Source organism: Alligator mississippiensis, chromosome 3 (assembly GCF_030867095.1).
Source record: "Alligator mississippiensis isolate rAllMis1 chromosome 3, rAllMis1, whole genome shotgun sequence".
NCBI classification, from domain to species: Eukaryota; Metazoa; Chordata; order Crocodylia; family Alligatoridae; genus Alligator; species Alligator mississippiensis.
The window spans coordinates 97,747,146-97,770,880 of NC_081826.1; the positions used below are offsets into that span (position 1 = coordinate 97,747,146).

General features: G+C 40.3%; 1 protein-coding gene across 2 annotated transcripts in view; it reads right to left on the bottom strand.

Annotated features, from left to right (window-relative positions):
- The window catches only part of SPIRE1 (spire type actin nucleation factor 1), a 201,546-nt gene that overhangs the window by 144,170 nt on the left and 33,641 nt on the right, over positions 1-23,735 (bottom strand). For both annotated transcript variants that reach the window (XM_019490406.2, XM_014606609.3), the window contains exon 2: positions 22,186-22,220. In XM_019490406.2, the coding sequence (XP_019345951.1) occupies positions 22,186-22,220 (35 nt within the window). The remainder of the gene's footprint in view (positions 1-22,185; positions 22,221-23,735) is intronic.

The following is a 23,735-nucleotide window of genomic DNA, read 5'->3' on the forward strand; positions in this document are numbered from 1 at the left end:
GGGAGGAGGGATGTATCCAACGCTCCCGCATGAAGAATTTAACTCTCTCTCTGTTGCAACTCACCCGATAGCTGTGATGAAGCCTGTTGCGGATGAAGAAGGTACCACGCGTACCACTGTTACCTCTCGCACACGCACCCGACCAGAAATTCAAGGACTTTGCAGAGAATCTAATATAAAACCAGAAGAAACTTTGGCCATGTGATTGGGACAATTAATAGTAGAGTTTAGATCTGAGATTTTAGACAGGGAAGAAGTGAGTGCCCTGACCCGACAAGCGGCATGGAGCAGAGGGCATGCTACTACTGATTTGAACGTGGTCACGGACAGTGCCCACTGGCCCATCCCACTCCCGGCGCTTGTAGTGGGACAGGTAACCCACAAATTCCACATCTGGCATGAGGGTCGCCCGCAGAAGGCCACTGTGGAGCAACTCCTCCTAGCCATAATCGGAGTATCATATCTTTCATGGAGCCCAAGAGCGAGTCCAATGGGGCTAACAGCAGCTCAACGCAAGGAAAGATGGGCTCATTGCCACCTATTGGACCCTGGGGCAATTCCAACGCCCCTGGAAGCTATAGACGCCTGTGTAGAGGTATATGGAGGAACAAATGCTGTTACGCTCCGACTCTTTTTGAACCGGATGGCGGGTCAGCCAGTGGGAAATCTCTTAGGCCATCTCCCACGACTGCAGGCGCTCATGAAACAAAGTGAAGAAACTTCTGATGATATAAGAGACCGACCTTCGGCATGCCCAGTCGAAACACCGAGACCAAGATGCCAAGAATTTACCCCCCGGTGAGAGCCACGGTGGTCACCTCCAAGAACCTTGAAGGAAAGAAATATGTTTGGTTTTCTCCTCACTCACTCCAGACTTACAAAGTATCAGTTGCGTATTTTGGGAGAAAGGAGCCAATGTCGTCTAGCCGAAGCATTAGGATTCAAATTCGAGGACCCACCAAAAAACGAGTAATGGCCGGCAGCTCCGCCGGTGGCCTTCTCCAATTTAAACCTGACCCCGCTGACCCTCGTCCTTATGCCGAACTTACTGTTTACGACCCTGCTGATCCAGATAACCGACAACAAGTACTCTTCCTTCTCGATACTGGAGCTCAAGTCAATGTGATTACCTCAACGATACCCCACCAGAAGACCACCAAAACAATCAAGGTACAAGGGCTTAACACTATTGCAGTCACCACAAAGGTCAAATTCTTAGTCCAAGGTTATCGATACGCTCTAGAGGCCGTGTTAGGGGGCATCAACATTCTAAGAATCCCGGGGATTAAGGCGCTTGACCTTAAGGAACAAGTGCTACAAGCGTTACCCATTATTATCCCAGAACAGGATTGGCATCGACCAATGCTTCGTAACACCTCCACCTGGTGGTATCGACCAATCCCAACCAAGAGTCACCTAAAAAAGTCCCTTACTGACCTCCTGCGGCGACTCGAGCAACGAGGTTGTATTAAAACCATAACTGCTAGCACCTACCTGTCACCAGGATGGGGAGTCGCGAAACCTGGAAAGTCCAACGAAGCCCGGCTAGTCGTCTATTATAGGGAGGTCAACAAAAGATGTCAAGTACTTCAACAACCTAACCCTTCTACTCTACCACAATGCATGTTCGAGATAGCTCAATTCGCAAAGTAAGCGGGTCGGGGTCACACTGGATTTAAAAAACATGTTCTTTTCCATTCCAATAACTGACCCTGAAGGAATACTAAATATGTGCATTGATGGCACTATGTACAGGTAGACGGTTTGCCCACAGGGATATTGCAACGCTCCGTCGCTAGCTACTGGTGCCATGAACAACACCCTGAAGAATTTTCAAGCCTCGCACTCTTTTCCCCCAGAGAAGGAATTAAGAATCTGGAGTTATGTCGACGACATTGCTATCATGGGTCGTGATAGTTCCATAGTTACTAGTATAGTCAACCTTCAGAGTGAGGGATGGACGATCAACGAGGAAAAGTCATGCCTACATCCTGTAGATGACATCACGTTCCTTGGTACCCGATACATCGGTTCCATCTGCCACGGAATCTCACGATGGTCCTAACATCGATCCATTAAAAACATTCCTCCCTGTTACTAAGAGGCATTTTCAACAGCTTTTGGGTCGTTTAAATTGGTACCGGCATTATGTTGATCCCAGTCATTTGGCGCTCCTCACTAAGTTGCAACGATAGATCCGTGACAAATCCCGAAAATCCACGCCCTGGACAAAAGGAGATCAGCGGAATCTGCTTCGCCTTCTAGCCACAGTTAAAAACACACAGCTCCACGCCATCGATCTAGGACCCTTGGGTTCACCACAAACCACGTGTGGGCTATGGCGCACAATCCTCGCGATGAGGTAGTATACACTGCCCATAAGACGCTTCAAGCGGCACAACATCAATATGGAGCTATAGGAAAAATCCTCTTAGCTGGACAACTACTGGAGCCATTAGCAAGGGGCATGGGACACTACGCGCTCCCGGTGCCACATTGTTACCCTTACTGGATGCGGAAAAAGTCGACCCGCATTTTCAGGGGGAGCCTAAAACGTGGAATACGTTGGTGCTTACCCACCATTACAACTGGCACTGCTGGCAGTATGAAGATACGACACCTAATCCTAGCCCAGAAGATGTGGAAAATGTCCCTACACTGTATGGAACCTCTGCCCCAGCATGCATGGCGTCAGATGGAACCTCCCAACATGGCGGAGGCTATGGGTATTACTGCAAGGCTTGTCACGATAAGAAAATATTTCAAGCCTACCCAGATGACAATTCGGCCGAAAAATGTGAGTTGTTAGGATTCCTCAAGGTACTGGAACATTGTCTGACACATCATGACGATACGCTCCCCGTTCCAATCATCGCAATCAACTCACAGTATATTTACAAAATTCTTACTGGTACAGCCCTTCCTACCGAAAATTTGAATGATTGGCAAGACATCTGGAAAACGTTAACTAAATTTGCACGGCTCCCGTTGGTTAGGCACACTAAGTCACACCGTCCGGATACTGATCCAGTACATGAAGTCATCAATAAGCTCTTAGAAGACCCACTCCGGATCAAAGTAGTTTTGCCTATCACATCTACCTCCGGTCCTGAAATAAATCCGTTCCTCGCGTGGCTTCATGAAAATTGGGGTCACCCGGGACCACGAGCTTGCCATCAACGTTGGTGCCGAACCATTATGGATCCGGCCTCATACGGAGTTCGGCGTGATTGGGAAAAGGTAGCTCAGGCCTGTGAGATATGTGCTAAAGAGAAGTGTCATAGAACTAAGCATCAACTCGGAGCTTTCGACTGTTCACAGTTCCAGGCAGGAAAAGTCTGGCAGGTAGATCTGCTAGGACCCCTCCCAGGGTCTAAGCCGCCAAATAAAGGATTAATTGTTGTCGACTTGGGAACAAGACAGTTACAAGTTATTCCCTTATGGAAAAGCAATGCCACTGCTGTTATTTCTGCTTTAACTGCTGTATTTGCCACCTGGCAACCTCCTCATGAAATTCAGTCTGATGGGGGACCCCCTTTTAACTCTAACGCTCTAGACAGATTTGCTCGTCTTCACAATGTAACATGGCATCTCCATCTGCCGTACCACCCGCAGTCCAATGGCATTGTAGAAAGACATATAGGCCTGTACAAAGAACAACTTCGTCTCAGAGGAGGAGGGACATTTAAAAACTGGACTAAATTCAATCATGATGTTCTCACCTCACTGAACACCGCAAAACCGTTATGGGACAAAGCTAATGTCCAAAAACCTCTACCTTGGGAACTTAAGTTCCAACCAGATGAGTTAGTGTGGATCTCAATACCGCACCCCCACCAGTCTCATCCGCAAGTTCACAAGGGAACAGTTCAACGGTCAGGACAGTATCCTAATACCTATTCTGTCCTATTGGAGGAAAAACCTGATCGTCCTCCTATTATCGTTCATCACAACTGTGTCACAACCAAATTAATCAGTGCCCATGTCATTAGCAAGTGATGCACACAACAGTCAATTAAGGGTTAAAGAAATCTCTGTCCAGAAGTTCCTAAGAAAAAAAAATCCAAGCAAGAAACTTAAATTTATGCCCAAGTCACAACCAAGAAACGAAACTTAAGCGTGATTTATGATTGGTCAGAGTAAAAGGGAATAGCCCTGTCATAAATCCCTGCAATTGGTCAAGAAACAAGCTCAGACCCCTCTCATGTATCAGACAAAAAACCTGACCCACTACCTTGTAACCTGATAGCAACCTGAGAGCACAAAGAACTGCTGCTTGCCAGATAATTAAAGATTCCACATAGCAGTCCATCATTGGACACCTCCGTTAGTTACCTCTGTCTATAAATAGTTTAACAACTTCCGCCTAAATCGAAGACCTCTGAACACAAGCATCAGAGTAAATTGGTGACTTGATCAATCATCAATCTCTTCCCGTCAGCATGGCTCCCAGACGTACCCCCAACCCTCCTGCAGGCCCGTACGGTTGTTTACGGTATCTCGTTCGTCATATTCACGGTCGATTATAATCTAAGACATGCTCGAATGTAAACAACGCAAGTCTTCTGCCTGCATCGTACTTCACTATCTGGGCGGCGTAAGTAAACAATCTCCTGTAACCAACACGCGTCTATGCCTGATTAATTTCACCCCATCCATCACTACCTGCCTGTTGAGGCGAAAGGTTTACGGCCCGGCTCCGGAAGTCAGCAGGCAGCCGACCAGCCACTGCTCTGATTCCCGACAAACTGGATGACTCGTCGCGCAGACGTTCACCTAGTATCCTTATAGTAAATTCAATCATGATTCTCTCTTGTTTTGTTTTGTTGTTGTTTTCTTTCTTTACAGGCCCGACCTCGAAAAAACAGTAATTTACAGCCGCTCAATTGTGAGATCCGTCGAGCACCCAACTGCGGTTCCTTCGAGTCAACAAAGTGACGGCTATGAAGGGGACACCGAGGAAGCGAATACCCGCCGGGCCAGAACTCACTCTGATGCTGCTCCTCTCTCATTTCTGCTGCAGTGTGTTAGTTAGACATGTTGTTGATCCACATGTAACAGCGGTTTGGGGAAAGAATGTCACATTAAAGTGTATAATTAACATGAATGAAACCATAATACAAATTTCATGGGAAAAACTGCATGGTAAAAGCTCAAATTATTGTTGTGCATCATCCTGAATATGGATTTTCTGTTCAAAGAGAGTACCCTGGAAGAGTGTCATTTAAAACTGCTTCGTTCAGTGATATAACAATCAACCTAAATAATGTGAGTTTCTATGATGAAGGAATATATAAATGCAAAGCAGTTACATTCCCATTAGGAAATGCAGAGTCATTAACAACTATAACTGTACTTGTTGAACCCACTGTGAGTTTCACCAAGGGGCCAAATTCTCTAATAGATGATGGAAATTGGACAGTAGCAGCTATCTGTACAGCAGCCACTGGAAAACCCGCTGCAAATATAAGTTGGGAAAGAGACTTTGGTAAAATAGAAAATAGTTTGATTTCCTTTCCAAATAGAACGGTAACAGTTATAAGCCAATATAAGATCATTCCCACTAAATTTGCGAGGAGAAGGCGTATAACTTGTATTGTGAAACACCCAGCTTTGGACAGGGAAATAAGGTATTCTCACGTACTAGACATCCAATATGCTCCTGAAGTGTCAATAACTGGCTATAATAAGAATTGGTTTGTTGAACAAAGAAATGTTCAACTTAAGTGTAATGCTAATTCTAACCCGCCACCTATAAAGTTTACCTGGGCCACATTAGATGGACAATGGCCTAAAGGCTTACTGTCTGTAAACAATACTCTGCATTTCAATAGCCCATTAACTCACAATCATGGCAGGACTTACATTTGTAGGGTGATAAATTCCCTTGGTCAAAGAAGCGATCAAAAGACTATTCACGTATTAGATCTTTCTACTATCACTACCACACGATCTCCCACGGTTTTATGGTATCCTTCAACTAACAGCATTACGGGTTTAGCATCAGCATTAACCTCAACAGTAATTCAGGGACGCAGTTGGGGTACCATCATCGGTAGTGCAGTAAGTGTAAGTCTCTTTCAAGTACTGGGAAGTATTTTAATTGGCATTGTCTGCTATGGTAGAAGACGGACGTCTCGCGGTAACTATTTTGTTATGAACCGCATTTCACTGACTGATAAAAGAGAGGAGTCCCAAACAGATGTTCTCCAATCAGATGATGACCAATAGTTATTGTTATATGTTTAAGTTATTGTATTTTATAGTTTGTTAAAAAGACCGGTCTGTAAAATTGTTTATTTGTATATATATATATTATTGTTGGTTGCTTAAGCTCCGTAAGGCCAGTGAATCCTAGAACGAAAATTCCTTATAAAGTGCTCATGTGTCTAAAATTCCAGTTGTGCCATCGGCAAGGGGGTATGTCACAACCCAATGATTTTAGTGCCTCAGCACGATGGAATTTTCCCGCCACATGAGAGTCTCTGTGCACAGCAAAAGTTTTCTGCTGCAACAGAAAACCCCGGTGCAAGAGAGTTCCCGCCATTCGCATGCAAATTTGTGTCCTGCTATTGGCCAGTTCTAAATTATTCCTATGTAGCGGCTAACGATTGGCTTGCTAGCCGTATAAAATTCTGTGCGACTTCCGCCCAAGTCGGAGAACTTTGAGCATGCTGCAGAGTGCCTTTGAAGATTCCTGACTTGCGGCTGAGCTGATCGATAGCCTGATTACCTATCGATCCTTCTCCCCGTCGCCAAGCACCATCCCTCAACGTACCCTTTCCCTGCCAGCCTGATTCGTGTACGGATTCGCTGGCCTGAGCCTTGCCAGCTGGAGCAACTCGTGTAGTTGTTTAAGCGACCGGACCACCTGTGTCGTGACTACTAGTGGCGTAAGTAAAGCTTTTTGCAACCAATACGCTTTGTCTGCCTCTCCATTCACCAGCCCACCCAACGACCGAGTAATTTCTAAATCACCTCAAGTCGGCTCCGGCCATCTGAGACAGAAAACAGTTTTGCAGGTAATAAAACAGTGATCATATGTGATGTACTACCAGTTCTCAGTTTCTCTTTTACATCTGGAAAATGCTTTGTTTATCATAGGCTATATCACAAATAAATAACAACCTCAATTAAGCCAGAAAAGGGAATAAATTGAACTGGTTCTAATGACATCAAATATTGATAAAGCTCTTTTTTCATTTAATTCTGAAACTGACTAAATTAAAATAAAATGTGATTTAAAAAAATTAATAAACAGGTCTTATGGCTTTTAATCACTACAAATGTTACGTATCAGGTTCAACTGTTTGTCATCTTATAAACTTGTGATCAGTCACAAGGTCCTATATACCTTGAAATGAGGGTTTTATTTCAGAAGGAACAGTTGTCCCAAATAATTTAGTCTCTGTATTTTGCTTGCTTAATGTATATAACATGACATTCCAGCACAGCTCATCAAAAAGACACAGAATTCTACACTGCTCCCTGTCTATGAGGTGTTCACTGACTCCTGCTGTAAAGTTTCAAAAAAATTAAACTTTCCTTTTTTCTTTACTTTAAAGGAATATATACAAATATTCTTTCTTCCATATACAGAATAGTGGGTTTTTTTCCGTGACAGAAACAAAACGGGAAATACTTTGTGCATATGCATATAAATAGGGACCTACCGAAATCATGGCAGAACTGGGCTGTGTGGTAGCTCCATTAATCCTGCAAGTTCCCCTGTGTACCCCTCCTATTGCTGACTGGCTAAGTGGCCCCTGCTGCCCTGTTGCTTGCTGCTGAGCAGCTGAGAGGCAAAAATGGTGCCATATTTAAAACCACAGTTTTTTGCCTCCCTGCCAATCAGAAGCAAGCAGAGGGGCCCCTCTGCCAATAGTTGGGGAAGGGGGGGGGGTGCAGGGCAAACTGAAAGATTAAAGGAGCTGCTGCCCAGCCCACTTCCACCATGAATTCAGTAGGTCTCTACATATAAATACACTTTATACATAAACAAATGTATATAACCTCTTAATCTAAAGATAATTCCAGAATACTTTACAAATTACATCTATAAAAATTATTTGCGAGTGTTATGAAATTGTCTATGGTTGGAATCAAACCATGTATAACACACAAAAACTACAATACAGGAAATGAGGAAAATCCTATTCCTTTGAAGCCAAAGTAGACAAAGTATTAGGGAAAATGTAATTACTCAAATAGGAATCTGGCAATCCCATGTGGACACAGGTACATATCTTTCTGTTTCTTAATCTCCATTAAAATTTTACAACTAAAAATAAAAATAATAGGTTTCTAAGCCAACAAATTCTCCTTGGCATCAGTACAATAGAGCTACTAAGGATGTACCTGTCAAACTGCCTGAAGCATTTGATGAACTTTCTTACTATAGTTTAAAAATAGGGATAGATTGTGTGATAAACAGTTTCCCTACATTATCTGAAAGCTTTTCAGAAACTTTTAGATAAATATTTTATAAAAATGTAACTGGCTATGTAAAAAAAACAAACAAAGATTACAACATATCAGCCATCTAATGTAAATGATGTTTTGATGGTTGTATACCACAATATATATTTAAGTACAGATATAAAAGAAGCTGATTAACCCACATCATATAAATATCTGTGTCAAGACAGAAAAGGAAAACCAGCTGTTAGAGTGTTTTTTTCCACCTTGTTTGTCAATATTATATTTTTGAAGGATGAAGACCTAAGAGACTGCCTCCTTCAAAAACAAAAAAGGATGCGACACTGAGGAAAAGCAGTTTGCAATCTCATTAGTTTGACCACATTTGTTTCTATATGACACTTGGAAGTATTGATGAAGTATAGAAATGCTTTATTTTGAAGAAATGCTGCACAGAATTGATAATGTATAAGAAGATGCTATTCTAATAAATATATCTCATTTCACACTGCGGCTGCTGAAAATAAACGGATAGTAAAATCTGGAGAATAAATTATTGTGATTTTAATTCTATCACATTAGATTTTAACAGCTTCAGCCTCAACATTTCATCTAACTCACTTATATTTCTTGTATGACTATTTTTTAACTCATTCTAACACAGATATTATTTTATTTAAATTCATTGACCTATGTTTGTATTGACTTTAACTCTGTAAAGTGGTAATGCATCTTCTACTGTTTTAGTCACAACCCATTTCATTTATTTGACTATTCTTCTAAGTGCTGCAGCAATGCAAAGGCTACCTTTGTTTCCTTAGTCCACTCTCACCTTCTTATGCCTTCTGTCCCATCTGCTTGGGAACGTGTCCCTTTTCTCGCATCCTTTTTCTAAAAATCCTTCCTTAATACACCCTTTCTTCTCTAAAGCCTTTCCATTTTTTATTTTTCCAGGACTCTTTTACTGATGTAGTCTTGAATCCTCAGCAGATGTTTGTGTCTAAATAACTGCCTGTCTTAAGTGTCCTTTGGGAACTTTGGTGTAGCAGTTGTCTCATGGTGCAGAACAGTGCTGAGCATAATGTTAGCACATAAATAGTAAAAAATGCTTCTGCTGTTACACTTGAATTGCAACATCCTTCTTTTCAGGAATCTGTAGAGCCCTGGAACAAATATATTTCTCCTTTTTTATGATGAAGCAGTTGAGCAACTACACAGCAAAAAGGATAGGCTGAATAGCAGCAGAGCCACTATATTTTGATGCGGTCATACTGAAAGATTACTATTTTCTTAGCACTGTATTGGTGGCATTTTTTCAGACTGTATTTAGAATTCAAAAGGGAAAAGCTGATCTTGTGATTACAGCACTTGACTGGGACTACAAAGAACTAGGTTCAAAATTTAGCTCTGCCACACACTTCTTACATCACACCAAGCAAGTCTCTTTGCGTCTCATCTCTCTTTCTGTAAAATGGAAATAGTATTGCTTTCTCTCAGCCTTTGTCTGTCTTTTATGCTTTCCTATTCAAGACTTGCCCTATTAAAATCTCTGGGACTATTTACAGTGTATTAAGTTAGGCATGTATGCAAGCCAATGTTGTATTGGATTCTTAGACTGCAAGTCCTTTGGAGCAAGCACCATCCATTATATTTACATACAGCATCTAACAAAAGAACACAAATATCACTTGGGGTCTCCTGGCACAGTCATAATACAAATAGTAACAAAAAACTCTACTGGGATCAAACAGGCTCCAACTTGTTTTTTGGGGGGGTTTTGTTTTTGATAAAATACTCTTATTCAGTAAGAAAGCAAAATGATTTTCAGAAAATTATAAAATTGCTTTGTTAATTATCACCCACAAAACAATCCCTAGATCCCTAATGTGGTTACTTTGAGTGAGGGCTTGCTTAAAGTAAGGGGGATATATTTAGGGTAGAGACAATATTGTTGGTACTTAGTTACAGAAAGAGGCAATAACAAGAACAAAAGATTAGGAGATTGAGCGAGGAAGAAGGAAAAAGACAGTAAATGAATGAACCCTAATGGATATAACGGAATATGGAAAGAAGGGCAGACACCTTGCAAGGAAGTCGGCAATAGTGTTGAAAAAAAGGCAAGAAGGGGACCAGGAAGAATTGGGTGTCTTTTTAGAAGAGCATGGGAAGATCAACTATGCCAAATTTGTCAAAACATAATTACAGACTTCCCTCATTTTATGCTGTACATGTATTCCTGGAAAACAGTGCATAACTCAATTTGCATAAAGGGAACCTACTTATAATGTAACAAATAGGGATATGTTCCAAGATCTCGATTGGACTGACCCCCAGACCCACTTTTCTATCACTTTTACAAGACAATTTTGGTACTCACCAACAGCAGACAGCATGAATGACTCATGCCCCCGGTGGCTGGGGAGGCACAGCGGTGGCAGGAGCTCAGCGGCTATAAGCAGGGGAGCTCCCAAAGCTGCCGATGGTGCTGTCGGTGGCGGGGGGAGGGCAAATGCTGACCACCCACAGCTGCCACCGGCAGTGTCAGCAGTGGCCAGCAGGGATTGCAGACTGCCTGCAGACACCACCAGCGGCGTTGGCAGCAGGGTGGCAAGTGGCGACTGCCCTGAGGCACCGTCAACAGTGTCAGCGGTGCTTTTTTGAAGAGGGTGCACTGCCATGCTCAGGAGGCGCATGTGCACCCATGTGCATCCCCTGCATGTTGCCCCTGGCAGACAGTGCACACAAGCACAGACCACTATCATAATGGGAATGGCAACTATAGCAACACGTGAGACAATGAGCGAGGAGCACAGATCCACACAGGAGACTATATTTTGGTATGCGTCACTCCCACAATGCACCGCACAAAGCAGCTGACTGCGGCCTTCCACCACACCAATCGCATAAGAGTGAATTTACCTTGCATATAACAAATATTTGAAATAAAAAGGGTCATCACATAAGAGCGAATTCGCACAAAGAAAACTCGCATAAAGCGGAGGAAACCTGTATAATATATTCCTACTTAACCAAACCTTAGGCTTCTAATACATATACAGTAATGCCAACTCTCATGAAAAAATCACAAGCCTCCTGATTTCCAAATCAAATTAACTCTGACTCATGATCTCCTGAAAGAAAGATCAAATCTAGGAATTTTTTTTTTTCTGGCGCATGTAGAGCACACTGATCTGGTAAGTCTGTGGAGGGGAAGGGGGAAAGGGAAGAGATGCGGGGGTGGGGGTGTAGATCGAGGCCCTCATGGTGAGGGAGGGAGTGGGGCAGGGGCTTGTCATGGAAGTGTGTGTGTGTGTGTGTGTGTGTGTGTGACTCCCAAGCCACAGCCCCCCAGCCCTGCCACTGTGCCTCACTCCTGACCCACAGTACCCTGTATCCTGCCAGCGTGGGCAGGGACCATCCCCCTTAACCAGGCTCCAAACCCCACACACCCCCACAGCTCCTCACACCTTCACAAATACCCACCCCCCACATACACATACACTTCAAAAAGCATTTCATGCCAAATCTCTTGATTTTTAAGAGTCTGCCTCATGATTTTTGACACTGTGGGGCTGGCAATACTGCATATAAGCAGCCAGGTTGTCGTGGTTAATTATTTAGCCTTAACTTTCTGGTAAAGGTAAATTGCCCAAGGTAATGGAAGTGCTATGTGTTTAACATTGATTAATAGAAAAAATGGAATGTGACAGAGAATATCTGTGTATAGCCTTTATCTGGAATAATAATAATAACAACAGTAGTAAAAGAACTGTTGAAAGATTTTTCTTAAGCAGCAAACATTTTCTTATCAGGAAACACAATGCATGAAACAGACAAAAAATGCCGATCTATAACAGTTCTGTCCTAAACATTTTCAATTTCTCCAATTCCTACCAAGGCTGAGCTATGTTAAAGCTTTTTGACTGCCTTTAGCGTATTTACACTGGAATCCTGGTTAAAACATGTCTCTACTACACGTAGAGAAATTAATGCTTCTGTGGAAGAACATGGAACGGACACGCCACAGGATCAGAAAAAGCACAGAAATGTATTTTTTTGGTACAAAATTAACTTTATAACAGAAACTGAAAAGACTTGCACTGTACCAGATCACACAAAAAACAGAACTATTTTTATAGTATTATTGGTAGTAGTATGATTATTAATACTACTACTAACAACAACAATAATAAACCTTTTGGTCTTAGCAAACCCCACATGACATAGTGGGCACGTCTACACGTGCAATTAATTTGCAGCAATAAACTCCAGCACAAGCCACACCAGAGTTTATTGTTTCCAGGAGCCGCGTTTGAAAGTGTTCCCAAGACCTCAGCACAGTGAGCCGTGTAGGAGCAGCCCCAGCTGGCACAGGGCCCGAGGGGGTCAGCCTGGCAGCCTGGAGCTGCTCCATCCCAGCTCAACAAGCTGCAGGGGAGATGGCTAGGGCACAAGGGTGCTCCAATGCAGGATTAGCTGGCAGGCAGCCCCCGCACTGAAGCACCCTCATGTCCCACCTAGCCCCGTCAGCATCTACATGTGAGCTGCTGCACACAAAAAAAACCACAGCAGGATAATACTTGAATTTACGAGTACTAACCTCCTGAGGAGTCTATTTGTTTCCTGCAACCTAATAGGGCCACACGTGTAAACACCGGACGTTTACTGCAGAGCTAATTAGGCAACTCTACAGTAAACCTCTCGTGTAGACACGCACACTGTGAGGAAGTTCATGAATTCTGAGCGTGTGTGGTTGGCAATACTGAATACTTCTGAATTAACCACCTTAACCTGCTCAACCTGACAGCAAGGTTACTGTCCAACTGGTTAAGTAATAACTTTATGAATTTTATGATGAGATAACACCGGAAGCCTTTCCCTAATTAGAGATTTCAGAGATTACTTGGACCCACTTGTGGTCTGTGACCAAAACGTACCAGCCCTTTTGGTTCTTAGCAAAGAGAAACTAAGCAAGGAAGGGAAACTAAATAAACAGAGAATGGCTCCATGTAAGAAAACATATGAATGGGGGGGGAAGAAACTTATCTAACACTGACTTGAATGTTAAAATTCAAGAGAAATACACAGGCATTACAAAACAATGAAGGTATAATAGACAACAGATTTTCTCAGTTTAAACCCGCCTCCCCTTTTTTCCCCTTAACTAATTGTCCTTTTCAGCTCTATTTTTTTAGTTTGCCATATTTTTCCCCTTTCAAATCAATTGACAACAGCACTGGCATTTAAATAAGGCCCTTGGCAGACGTTATACTTAAGATGTGATTAACTAGTTAATCACGTCTTAAGTAGTAACCCGCCACATGTTCATGCAATTAATGGTACAATAAAACAGGGAATACGACACAGAATTATGTGCATGTAATATATGTGCAATCATTTTTTGACTGGTTTCCATTGAGCTTTAAATTTTACATGGGACCAGTGTACTCCCCAAGCTGGAAGTGCCAGTCAGCTGATTGGTGCTCCCAGCCTAGGGAGCGCCAGTCCATTGAGCAGCACTTCCAGCCCTCTGAGAAGGACTCCAGTGTACTCCAAGCGTGTACTCCCAGCGTGGACATCAGTCAGCTGATTGGTGTTCCAGGCCTCAGGGGTGTACTAGAGACTTGATGACCCAGGTTGTTTTCCAAAGGCTGGGAGCACCAATCAGCTGACTGGCACTCCCAGCCACAGGTGCACTGGGCACCTGGCTTGCTACTTGTCAGTAAAGGGGGAGCCTGGGAGCCCTGCATTGGCAATAGGATGCAATTGGGACCCGATCCCTGATCCCATAATCGCACCTCTAGCCATGCACATATATCATGGCAGGAGACATGACTGTTAGGACTGAGGATCAGGTCCCATCTTGCCATTAACTGTCTGTCAGTGGTTTAAGAGTCAGGAAACTTGTTTGTTATGAGTTTCTGTTGGGGAGAAGTGAAATACTCAACTGTACTGCACTCCCACTCACTCTGAACACTGACCGTCTTAGAGCCACTCTAAGGAAAAAGGGGGATATAATTAAATAATTCTTCTTTTATAAAGATTAGATTTCCATACTGACTATACTGTATGTATACACACACACACACACACACACACACACACACAATATATAACTACTAGGGCTTAAACTTTGATCAGAAGAGATATTAATTCATCTCTCATTTGATACCAATAGCTCCTACTTTAGCCAGAAGAAGTTACTCATATCCTGTAGTGGAAGAATTGTATTACCAAGGAATACCCAGAAGGAAACAGCAGCTCAAGAACAAATGCAATACTTCTATATGAAGATACCTAATAGCAAGCTCAAAAACTGCTCCTTACTTTCCTAAAAAGTGGGTAGAAGGTTGTATGATCCCTCTGTAGTCAAAAACAAGTTTCCTATTAAGTTCTTGTTCTAATATAAGAAAGAGCTAGTCTAATACTTCTACCTACTTCTACATTATTCCACAAAGTACTACAAGTCATCTGGCTGGAAGTGACTGTGATATTCTCAACGATCTCTTAGGTGCAGGAAATTCCAAAAGAAATTTTAACTTAAATTGTACTAGCTATTTGTTCCCTACCCAACTTGTCATTGGAGCAGGGAAGAAGAGAAGAAAGAAAAACGTGCAGAGGATACAGCTTTTAAAAAAATGGGAAAGAAGGGGTAAAATTATTTTTTTTATTTTGTTTACTTTTTGAAAGGATAAATATGGAAGCTGATGAAACCCAAAGCTTTACATCTCCATTTACATCTCCAAAAGAAATCCTCCCCTGCTCAGATTCTTGATTGTGTGTGTCATTCTACAGAGGGAGGGAACAGGGAGAAAGAGTACTCAAGTAATATGGTACACCATTCTCTTCTGCTAAAATACTTCTCCAGCTGCTTTTTTAAAATATGTGTCTTTGTAAAATATTTAAAATTAGAAAGAGGGAATTGTGGGGGGGGTTATTTTTCTATTGCAACTAGCTCTGGTCAGCAGGAGAGTTGATTCTTTTGCTTTTCTGCATTAGGCAGATGCTTGTGTTGGGTTTGCCTCTGGATCTGCAAATTAATTATGACAATTTATATATATAATTACCATCCTCTAAATCAATGAAGAAATACTGGTTTGAATGAGGAAATAAACTAAGATAGGTGGACACCAATCACAAGTCAATAAAAATCGTGAGTCAAGGAACGAGGAAGTTATTTTTAGATTGAAAGAGTTCAAACTGGAGAACTAAAAGCTGATATATCATTTTTACACACCATCTAACACTAAGAAAATTAATGAGGGTTCAAGCAGAAGGCTAGGATTCAAAAGAACGTAGTTCCTTCCACCATTCTGTGTTCTACCTAATTCATTAACTTCTACATCTTTTTGCCTCATCTCCAACTTTTTTGTTCATCTTGATAGCTGGCACCATTGAGAATTGTGAGGAAGAGAAAGTTTTTTATCTGAGCTTAGAAGACAAAATTATACCGTTGGGAAAGACTGTCAGAAACTAGTGGAATCATATATATTCAGAAATCTATAGGTGTTTCTAGTTCATCTTATATTCACAAAATAACCTGAAAGTAAATTCCACAATGGGGTAAAAGTGTTACCTGCAGTCAAGTGCATTTTCAGCCTTTATTAGGTTTGTATTCACCACAGCAAAAAACCTTATCTGGAAATTTGGAGGGTGGGGAAAACATTAATCATTAATTACTGTCTATTCCTTCTCTGATTTATTTTAAGTCTTGATATTGAGGTGCATTTTTTTTTAATTATTAAAAGTTTTACTTTATCTTTGGCAAGAGTCAAGATTGATAACTTAAACCAGTAGATAACTTTGAGCTCAGTAAATAAAGTATGGTAACTGCCATTTAGTAGCATTTAAGTTTTTAATTCTAATATTTATTATAAAATAAGCATTCTGAAATCAAAGAACTGACAAAAAAATTAGATAATATGGACAAAATTGCCTAATTCACAGCATATTCTAGCCAAACTAATCTGAAAATCTTACTTGATGCAGCTGCATGGTAGGATGGAAAAAGATGGTTATGTTACAATCTTGCATTTGATAATCTAGCCCTTTTAACAGCTCTGTTTTTTGTCTTATTTCTTTTAGGCTTCATACATTTAAGTGAAGTCCCAGAAGCCTTAAGCCTTTAAGTCAAGTCCCAGAAGTGAAGTGAGCTCAGAATTTCACAGGATCATGTCCTATCTGAACTGTGATTTCACAAACCCAAGAAAAGTCAGAAGACTGTGAGATGGTTCTTTATAGAAACTGTGTTAGCAGGATTTCTAAGGATATTTCTAAGTACATACTAATTCTCCTCTTAACTTTGTCTGTAACCAAAAGCTTTCATAATATTACCAGCCTCATCCAGGAAATTATACTGCAGTTAGTTTTATGTCTGCATTTTTTCATTGCAAAATCTCCTTGTAATTAAAATCTATTTTAGGAGCAACTGAACTGGACCTGTATTTTGCTAGTGACTAACTGAAGCTGTTTCCAAGAAAGCTCTCCTGCCTCTCCTCATTATTGAAATAGGTGAAAAGTAGGTGGATGAAACAGATTAATTGCTAGGATATAAATTTTACTGCATTGTTTTCATCCTCAATCATTATACTACACTTGATTTACATTCAACAGTTATTAAAACTAATAATATACTTCTCCTATATTATCTGCATCATCACTCATTTTAATATACATGTATATGTATTTTTAAATGCAAAATGATAACATTCTTTTTATGAAATGCCACTTTTGGTTCTGTTAAGTATATATTACCATTTTTCATTAGAGATCTATAAGTGTTTGATATTCAGTATGACTCATCTCACAGCCACATAATAATAATAATTTTGTATTTAGCTGCAGACAAAATTTGAACCACTACTATGCCTAAATCTACTTTTTATCTTCCAAAGGAAAAATCAAATTTTCAATTCCTCCATGAAAAATAAAATAACTTAAATGTTTAAGATATGGTAACCACTTCAAATACTCCGCTGTATCAGTGACATCATTTTGAAGCAGAGCAGATTTAGAACTTTTTGCAATTTGGGGATCTGTGTAATAGTAGTAATGAAAATGTTTATTTACAAAAGCATGTAAAAATGATACATGTAAAAACGAGTCTTTAAAACATTTCTAAAAATAACTAACTTGTCATGTGGCATAAAACATCATTCATGATACTGAACTAAAAATTATGTAGATCATTGTTTTGAATGGCTTACCTAAAATTTGGCTCTGACACAAATGTGATATTTTATATATTTTTTTCTTAGTAGGAGTATGAGACAACTTCATAATTTGCACCCCAAACAAGGAACAATAAAATATTAATTACAATTAATATTATTTTACATTTAGTAGAATGCTTTTCACCAAGTATTACAGGTCTTTAAGAGTGATGCAAACATTGCTTAAATTATATTCAACGCTTTTGTAAAATAATTTAGTAGTATTCAGCTACAAAACAAGGTTAGCCAGATTCAAACAGATTACATTAACCTCTTTTGCCCTTCCTTCCTCCCATCTACAGACTGCAGCTGCAACATGTTCTTTGTACACCATATATTTCACAAAGAAAATAGTGTGCTAAAACTAACTGGTACTTACATCAAGGTTGAATTTGATCAGTATGGATCTCCTATTTTCTTAGACCACTCAACACTTAGCATGAAACAAATGCAATGCCTATTTCAAATGTTCTACACTAGGCAAAAGTTTAATGAACATTTGTTCTGAAAAATACTGAAGCCCTGTTACCGGGTCTCTGAAAGGGCCTTCAAATTAACAAAGATCAGAGAAGAGCAAATAATTTAGGAAAAAAGGCAGTTACTAAAAAGTAGTTCTCGCTGGATCAGATTAAAAAAATGGAGTTTCCATTAAAGGGAAATATTGGATATTCTTACATCATCTTTTCCCCGCTCCTGAACTGAAACAAACAAAAACTTGAAATATCAAAAACTTCCTTCTGACCAAAAAGTTTCCAGAAATTTCAAATACAGAAATAGCAACATTTTATTTTTTTCCACTTTTCTGTATGAAGCAAAATTTTCTGACATTCCCAAATGGATGTGTTTTGGCTGTCATTTCAGTAACTCAACCACAGGCAGAACAGTGACATCTCGGGAAATTTTGTATGTCAATGGAGCAGAACTAAAAGCAAACTCATTAAAGACCAGACCCAAGGAGTCCTTTTGGTATCTACAAATGAATGCTTTGCCCCATTTTCAGGAACCGCTCCACTAGAAACCAAAGCATTCATATGAAGAAATTGATGAGACCCTGAAAAAGATGTCTCCCCACAAAATACATCCCTGCTCACCAGCATGCTCTGCTAAGACTGCAGCTCAGAAACAGCTGAGCATGAAGGAGAGCAGAAGAGAGGGAGGCCTATCCTATTCTGAGATTCAAGAAATATGATCACCTTAATCATAAGATCCACACCCCCAATTCAAATGAAGCATCACAGAAGCTCAAGTAAATGAAGAGTTATGTTTTAACGCATCCAGAAACAAAATTATTTTATTTAACTTCAGTTCCAGCCATTGCAACACATTTCATTTGAGCTTTTCTCCAGTTAAAACTTAAACTTTAAACAAAATCTCATTTTCCAATGGAAAAAAAAAATTCTAAAATGTTGACCATTCTTGGTCATTGTACAATATTACTGTAACAAAGAGCCCCAGCCTCTCTGTTACTTACAGAGTGAAGCAGCCTAGCAAGGGAGCTCTGTGGGCAGGCAGGGTGCTGCAGCTGCAGGTTGCCAGGGTGACTGGCTAATGAGGTAATTGGCCAGCACCTACAGCCAGTCAGATGACCAGATGCAGGCAGCACCAGGGGAGCATTTAAGCCCAGGGCTGGGGCTAGCAGGGGTGCTCTCTCCCTGGTTGCCATTGGGGAAGGAGTGCCTGCCCAGGGGAATCACAGGATGCTAAGTAAGTAAGGGTTTATACTCATAAGGGGCAGAAGGCTGCTATATGCTGATATTTCTGTTATAGCCTGGGGCTTATGCTTATGTTGGGGAAAACCAGTGGTTTGTGGAAGAGGCTGTAGGGGAGGTGGAAGCCTCACTGGTGTCCAGAGGGGCAGGCTCAAGGCTTGAGTGCTAAGTGAGCCACAGAGGGGCCCAGCACCAGCAAGGGCACATGCACAGAGGGGCCAGGGGCCCATTATACAGGATCCAGGGGCTTGGTAACTTGTGAACAGATGAGGGAAGCTAGTGACTCAAAGCCAGAGCCTATCCAGTAGAACTAGGCTGATAGACCTAATTAGATTGAAGGGGTAGAAGCCAAGGGGGCTGAGGCCTCAACAAAGGGACATCCTACTGGTAACACCCACAAGGCATGCGGTGTAGTAAAGAGGAGGTTACAGAGCCACACAGTTGGCCCATAAGGCTCTGGGTGCCCAACTGGGCACTGTAGAGCATACAGGCCCAGCCAGAAGCTTGAGAGCAGTGGAACCAAGTTTGAGGAAAGGCCTGGGGGCAGCCTCCTTATATATTTTTTTTTTTTTTTTAAGATGCTTTTAAAAAAAACAACTGTGTATAAAGTTAGCTTTAATTTAAGTTAAAGCTCAAAGATATCATCATGGAATAGGGATTATAACTTCTAATTATATACTGTTTGAGACAACATATTCATGCAACCTTTTCAGAAATTTTATAAATAGGTCACAACAGGCCATGAACTATATTAGGGGCCCAGTCTTATGGGGCTCCCAGAGGTTCCCCTATAGATTAGGAAAGATTAAAGACAACCACTCTACCCAATGGGACTCTGTGCTCAGTCTAGAAGATCCCATTAAGCCATCCCTGTGATGCTTAGTTTTAGTTCTCAGACTGTGGATTTAAGTCTTCAGAGATCATAGGCAGGCAAGGTTCTTTGGGTAGATGTGATATCATTTATTAGACCAACTAAATAGTTCTTGGGTACAAACACCCTTCTTCAGGCATAGTGAGAGTTTGCTGTCTCCAGAGATAACATCCTTCTTAACAGCAGTATACGGAGATGAGATAACAGACCTGATTACCCACCCATCAGCCCTATTGTCTCTCTGCAAGCTTGTGTACACAGTCAAGCCCTTACCTTTCTCTAAAAGTGCAAAGTTTCAAGAAGTTAAATGAATAAAGGATATCAAACAACAAGAATGCACTTTTTGTACAAAACAATGATTCAACTGAGGTTTCCTGATCAGTGATTTAAATCAATTTAAATCAAATCCACCCTGCAATTAACCATAGGTCTTTTCCAACTAAGAACTGTTGTAGGGGAGATGCAGCTCTACGCAACTCACAGCTGACATTCCCTTGTTGTACCCAGGAGACAGAACTGCAAAATTTGCATTATAAAACTGTACTAATTTTTGCCATTTGAGAATTTTGTCATCGGGACAGCTCCCACCGGTCTATCAGAGGCCAGATTACACATATACAAAACCCAGAATCTAGAATCTGGCATACAGTACCTTAGTATTAAAATGCATACATTTCAATAACGTTTTCTTTGAAGATGTTATCTGCATTGAGCATACAGTCTGCATGGCCCTGTACTATACCAAATATGAAGAATTAAAATATATCTATTCTAATTATGTATCAAATATTTTTAAAACAAAATTTAAAAGCACGTTAGGCAAAGGACACAATCAACAGATAAAGAATATTTCAAAATTAATTTAATATTTAAAATTAATGCCACCTTCTTATACAAGTGCCACCACTAACTGAATATATAAAATTTTAAGGGCACTATTTGGTCCTGGCCCATGACTAGAATTCTTGCACATAACAGTAATACAATAAGATCATTTTTGTATTCCACACAATATTTATTTGCTGTGACAAAAATATTGATACTGTTTGCAGGGCTAAACAATATCAGTTAAATGCATACTCAATTCAGAACACGTTATTTTATGAAAGCAACAGACACACAAATACCCCCTTTTTTTTTTTATTTCTAATCTTCTACATAAACCTTTATAGGAAAATTCACAATTCTTATTAGCACTAATGTCCAACAGAAAAGCTAAATGGTTCTGTAGCTGTCACAAGTCATTCAAATGGTTACAAATCCATTAATATAAAGGTCAAAATTATTTCAAACAGCTTATACAGTTTATGACATGCTAAAATACCTTAGTTACCAGCATTATAATGATAATACTTCCACTGTCAGTTACCTCACAGGGCAAAACAATTACAGATCACAAAACATTTATTATTTCCTGGGCCTAGAAAACCTAGCACTATTATTTTTACAAAGTTTTTTCTTTATTTCTGGATTCTGATGTGAAAAATTTTTTTTAATTTAAAATTAGAAATACTTTACTGAGATACATGGTGAACTTGGGGATTTCTCCCAAACTTTCAACAAACTGGATGTTAAATACTATGCAATAATTATATAATCCATTGTCAGCTTTGACCTAATAAGTGTAAATAAGAAATAATTTAAGAAAGAAACTATAAAATAAAGCATGATGCAAAACACTAATTTAAAATTACTGAAAAGTGAAATATATATTTCCTACAAAATTTAACTTAAGTCTTTTTCTTGGAAGACGTTTGCCTTTCCCATTGTTTTTCTTCCTGCTGTTTCTGAATATGGGATGGAATACCCTGCAGTAAAGAACTCGCTCATTTTGCATTAATACAAGCCATACATAAAATTTACATTTGTGTAATGATTTTGCAAAGATATTTTAAAAATATTTTAAAAGCAATTTTATTGACAAACAGGTAGCAAGCAATGTGCTGAATTAATAACATTATGAAACTTCTCTTACCTCTGTTTCTGAAGAGTATGAATGCTCCAATTTACCTGTAGGAAAAAAAAAAATTTTTTCAGGTGGTTTAAAGAAAAAACAACAGCCAGCTCAAAACTAAACATTTAAGTCCCTTGCATCTATTATACATTTTATTGAAATGTATAGTTATGCAATATAGATATCATATCACCAAATACATTAGGACTGGCATTTCACATTAAAAGAACAATATATTTTTCTTTTTATTTATTTATTTATTTATTTATTTATTTATTATTATTTATTTTTACTGGAACAAAAGAGAGATTAAATTTTCTGTTGGAAAATGCAGATTGAACAGAATCAAATCCTTTCAAAGTAACCTAATTATTCTGTCAACGTTTTCAATAGGAACTTAAATCTTTCATTTTTATTTTATCATTTTGTCTTTAATGTTACATGAAATGTTTGGCAATCAGCAGGAAATCTGAGATCATGCCCCTAAAGGAATTCACATATTCCAGATTTCTGTATCTCCCTCACTCAAACACGCAGGGACTCCAATTATGCCTCCTCCCCTGATCATAAATAATATGAGAAACGGATGTAGAGAGAATCTACTATTGGCTATAGTAAACAAGAGCATGTTCAATCCAAACATAAGAACAAGATATATTTACATAGTTCCCCATTGTTTCTTCTCTTAAAACTAATAAAAAACAGCAAATAAAATAATAAAAGTACTATTACCTTCCCATTTACTTCTATTTATTAAGACTTTTGGTCATGCTCAGCTAGTTAGTCTAGGGAGCGATCCTCAATACACAAACTAATTCTATTTCATCTCGGAGGAAAGGCAGCAAGAGGGCACAGCAGCCCCCCCCTCCCCCCCCTTCAGCTCTCCAGGGATCTAGCAGATCTCCTGAGGCTAAAAAGACAGACCTACAAAGGATGGGATTCACCTCCAAGGAGGAATATTCTGCACTGGTCCGGTCCTGCAGGGAGCAAACCAGGAAAGCCAAGGCTGCAACTGAACTCCAACTAGCTTCAACTAGAAGGGACAATAAAAAGTCCTTTTTCATATATGTGGGGAGCCGGAAGAAAAGTAAGGGCAACACTGAACCCCTCCTAAACCGGATGGGATAACTGACAACTGATGCCCAGGAAAAAGCCAACCTATTAAATGGGTACTCTGCATCGGTCTTTCATTAGTCCCATGGGATGCCCATGCCCACTATGGGACAGGGAGGTCCGGGTGAGGGAGATCCCCTGCCCTCCATCAATGCTGTCCTTGTGAAGGAACACCTTGAGAGGCTGGATACCTTCAAGTCACCTGGCCCTGACAATCTACACCCCGAGGTACTCAAGGAGCTGGCGAGCATCATAGCCCAGCCCCTGGCACGGATCTTTGAGAAGTCCTGGCACACTCATGTAGTGCCCAAAGACTGGAAGAAGGCCAATGTGGTGCCTATTTTCAAGAAAGGGAGGAAAGTGGATCCGGCAAACTACAGGCCCATCAGCCTGACCTCTATCCTGGGGAAGGTCTTAGAAAAAATGGCGGAGAGCTGGACTCGATCTTCTGAGGTCCC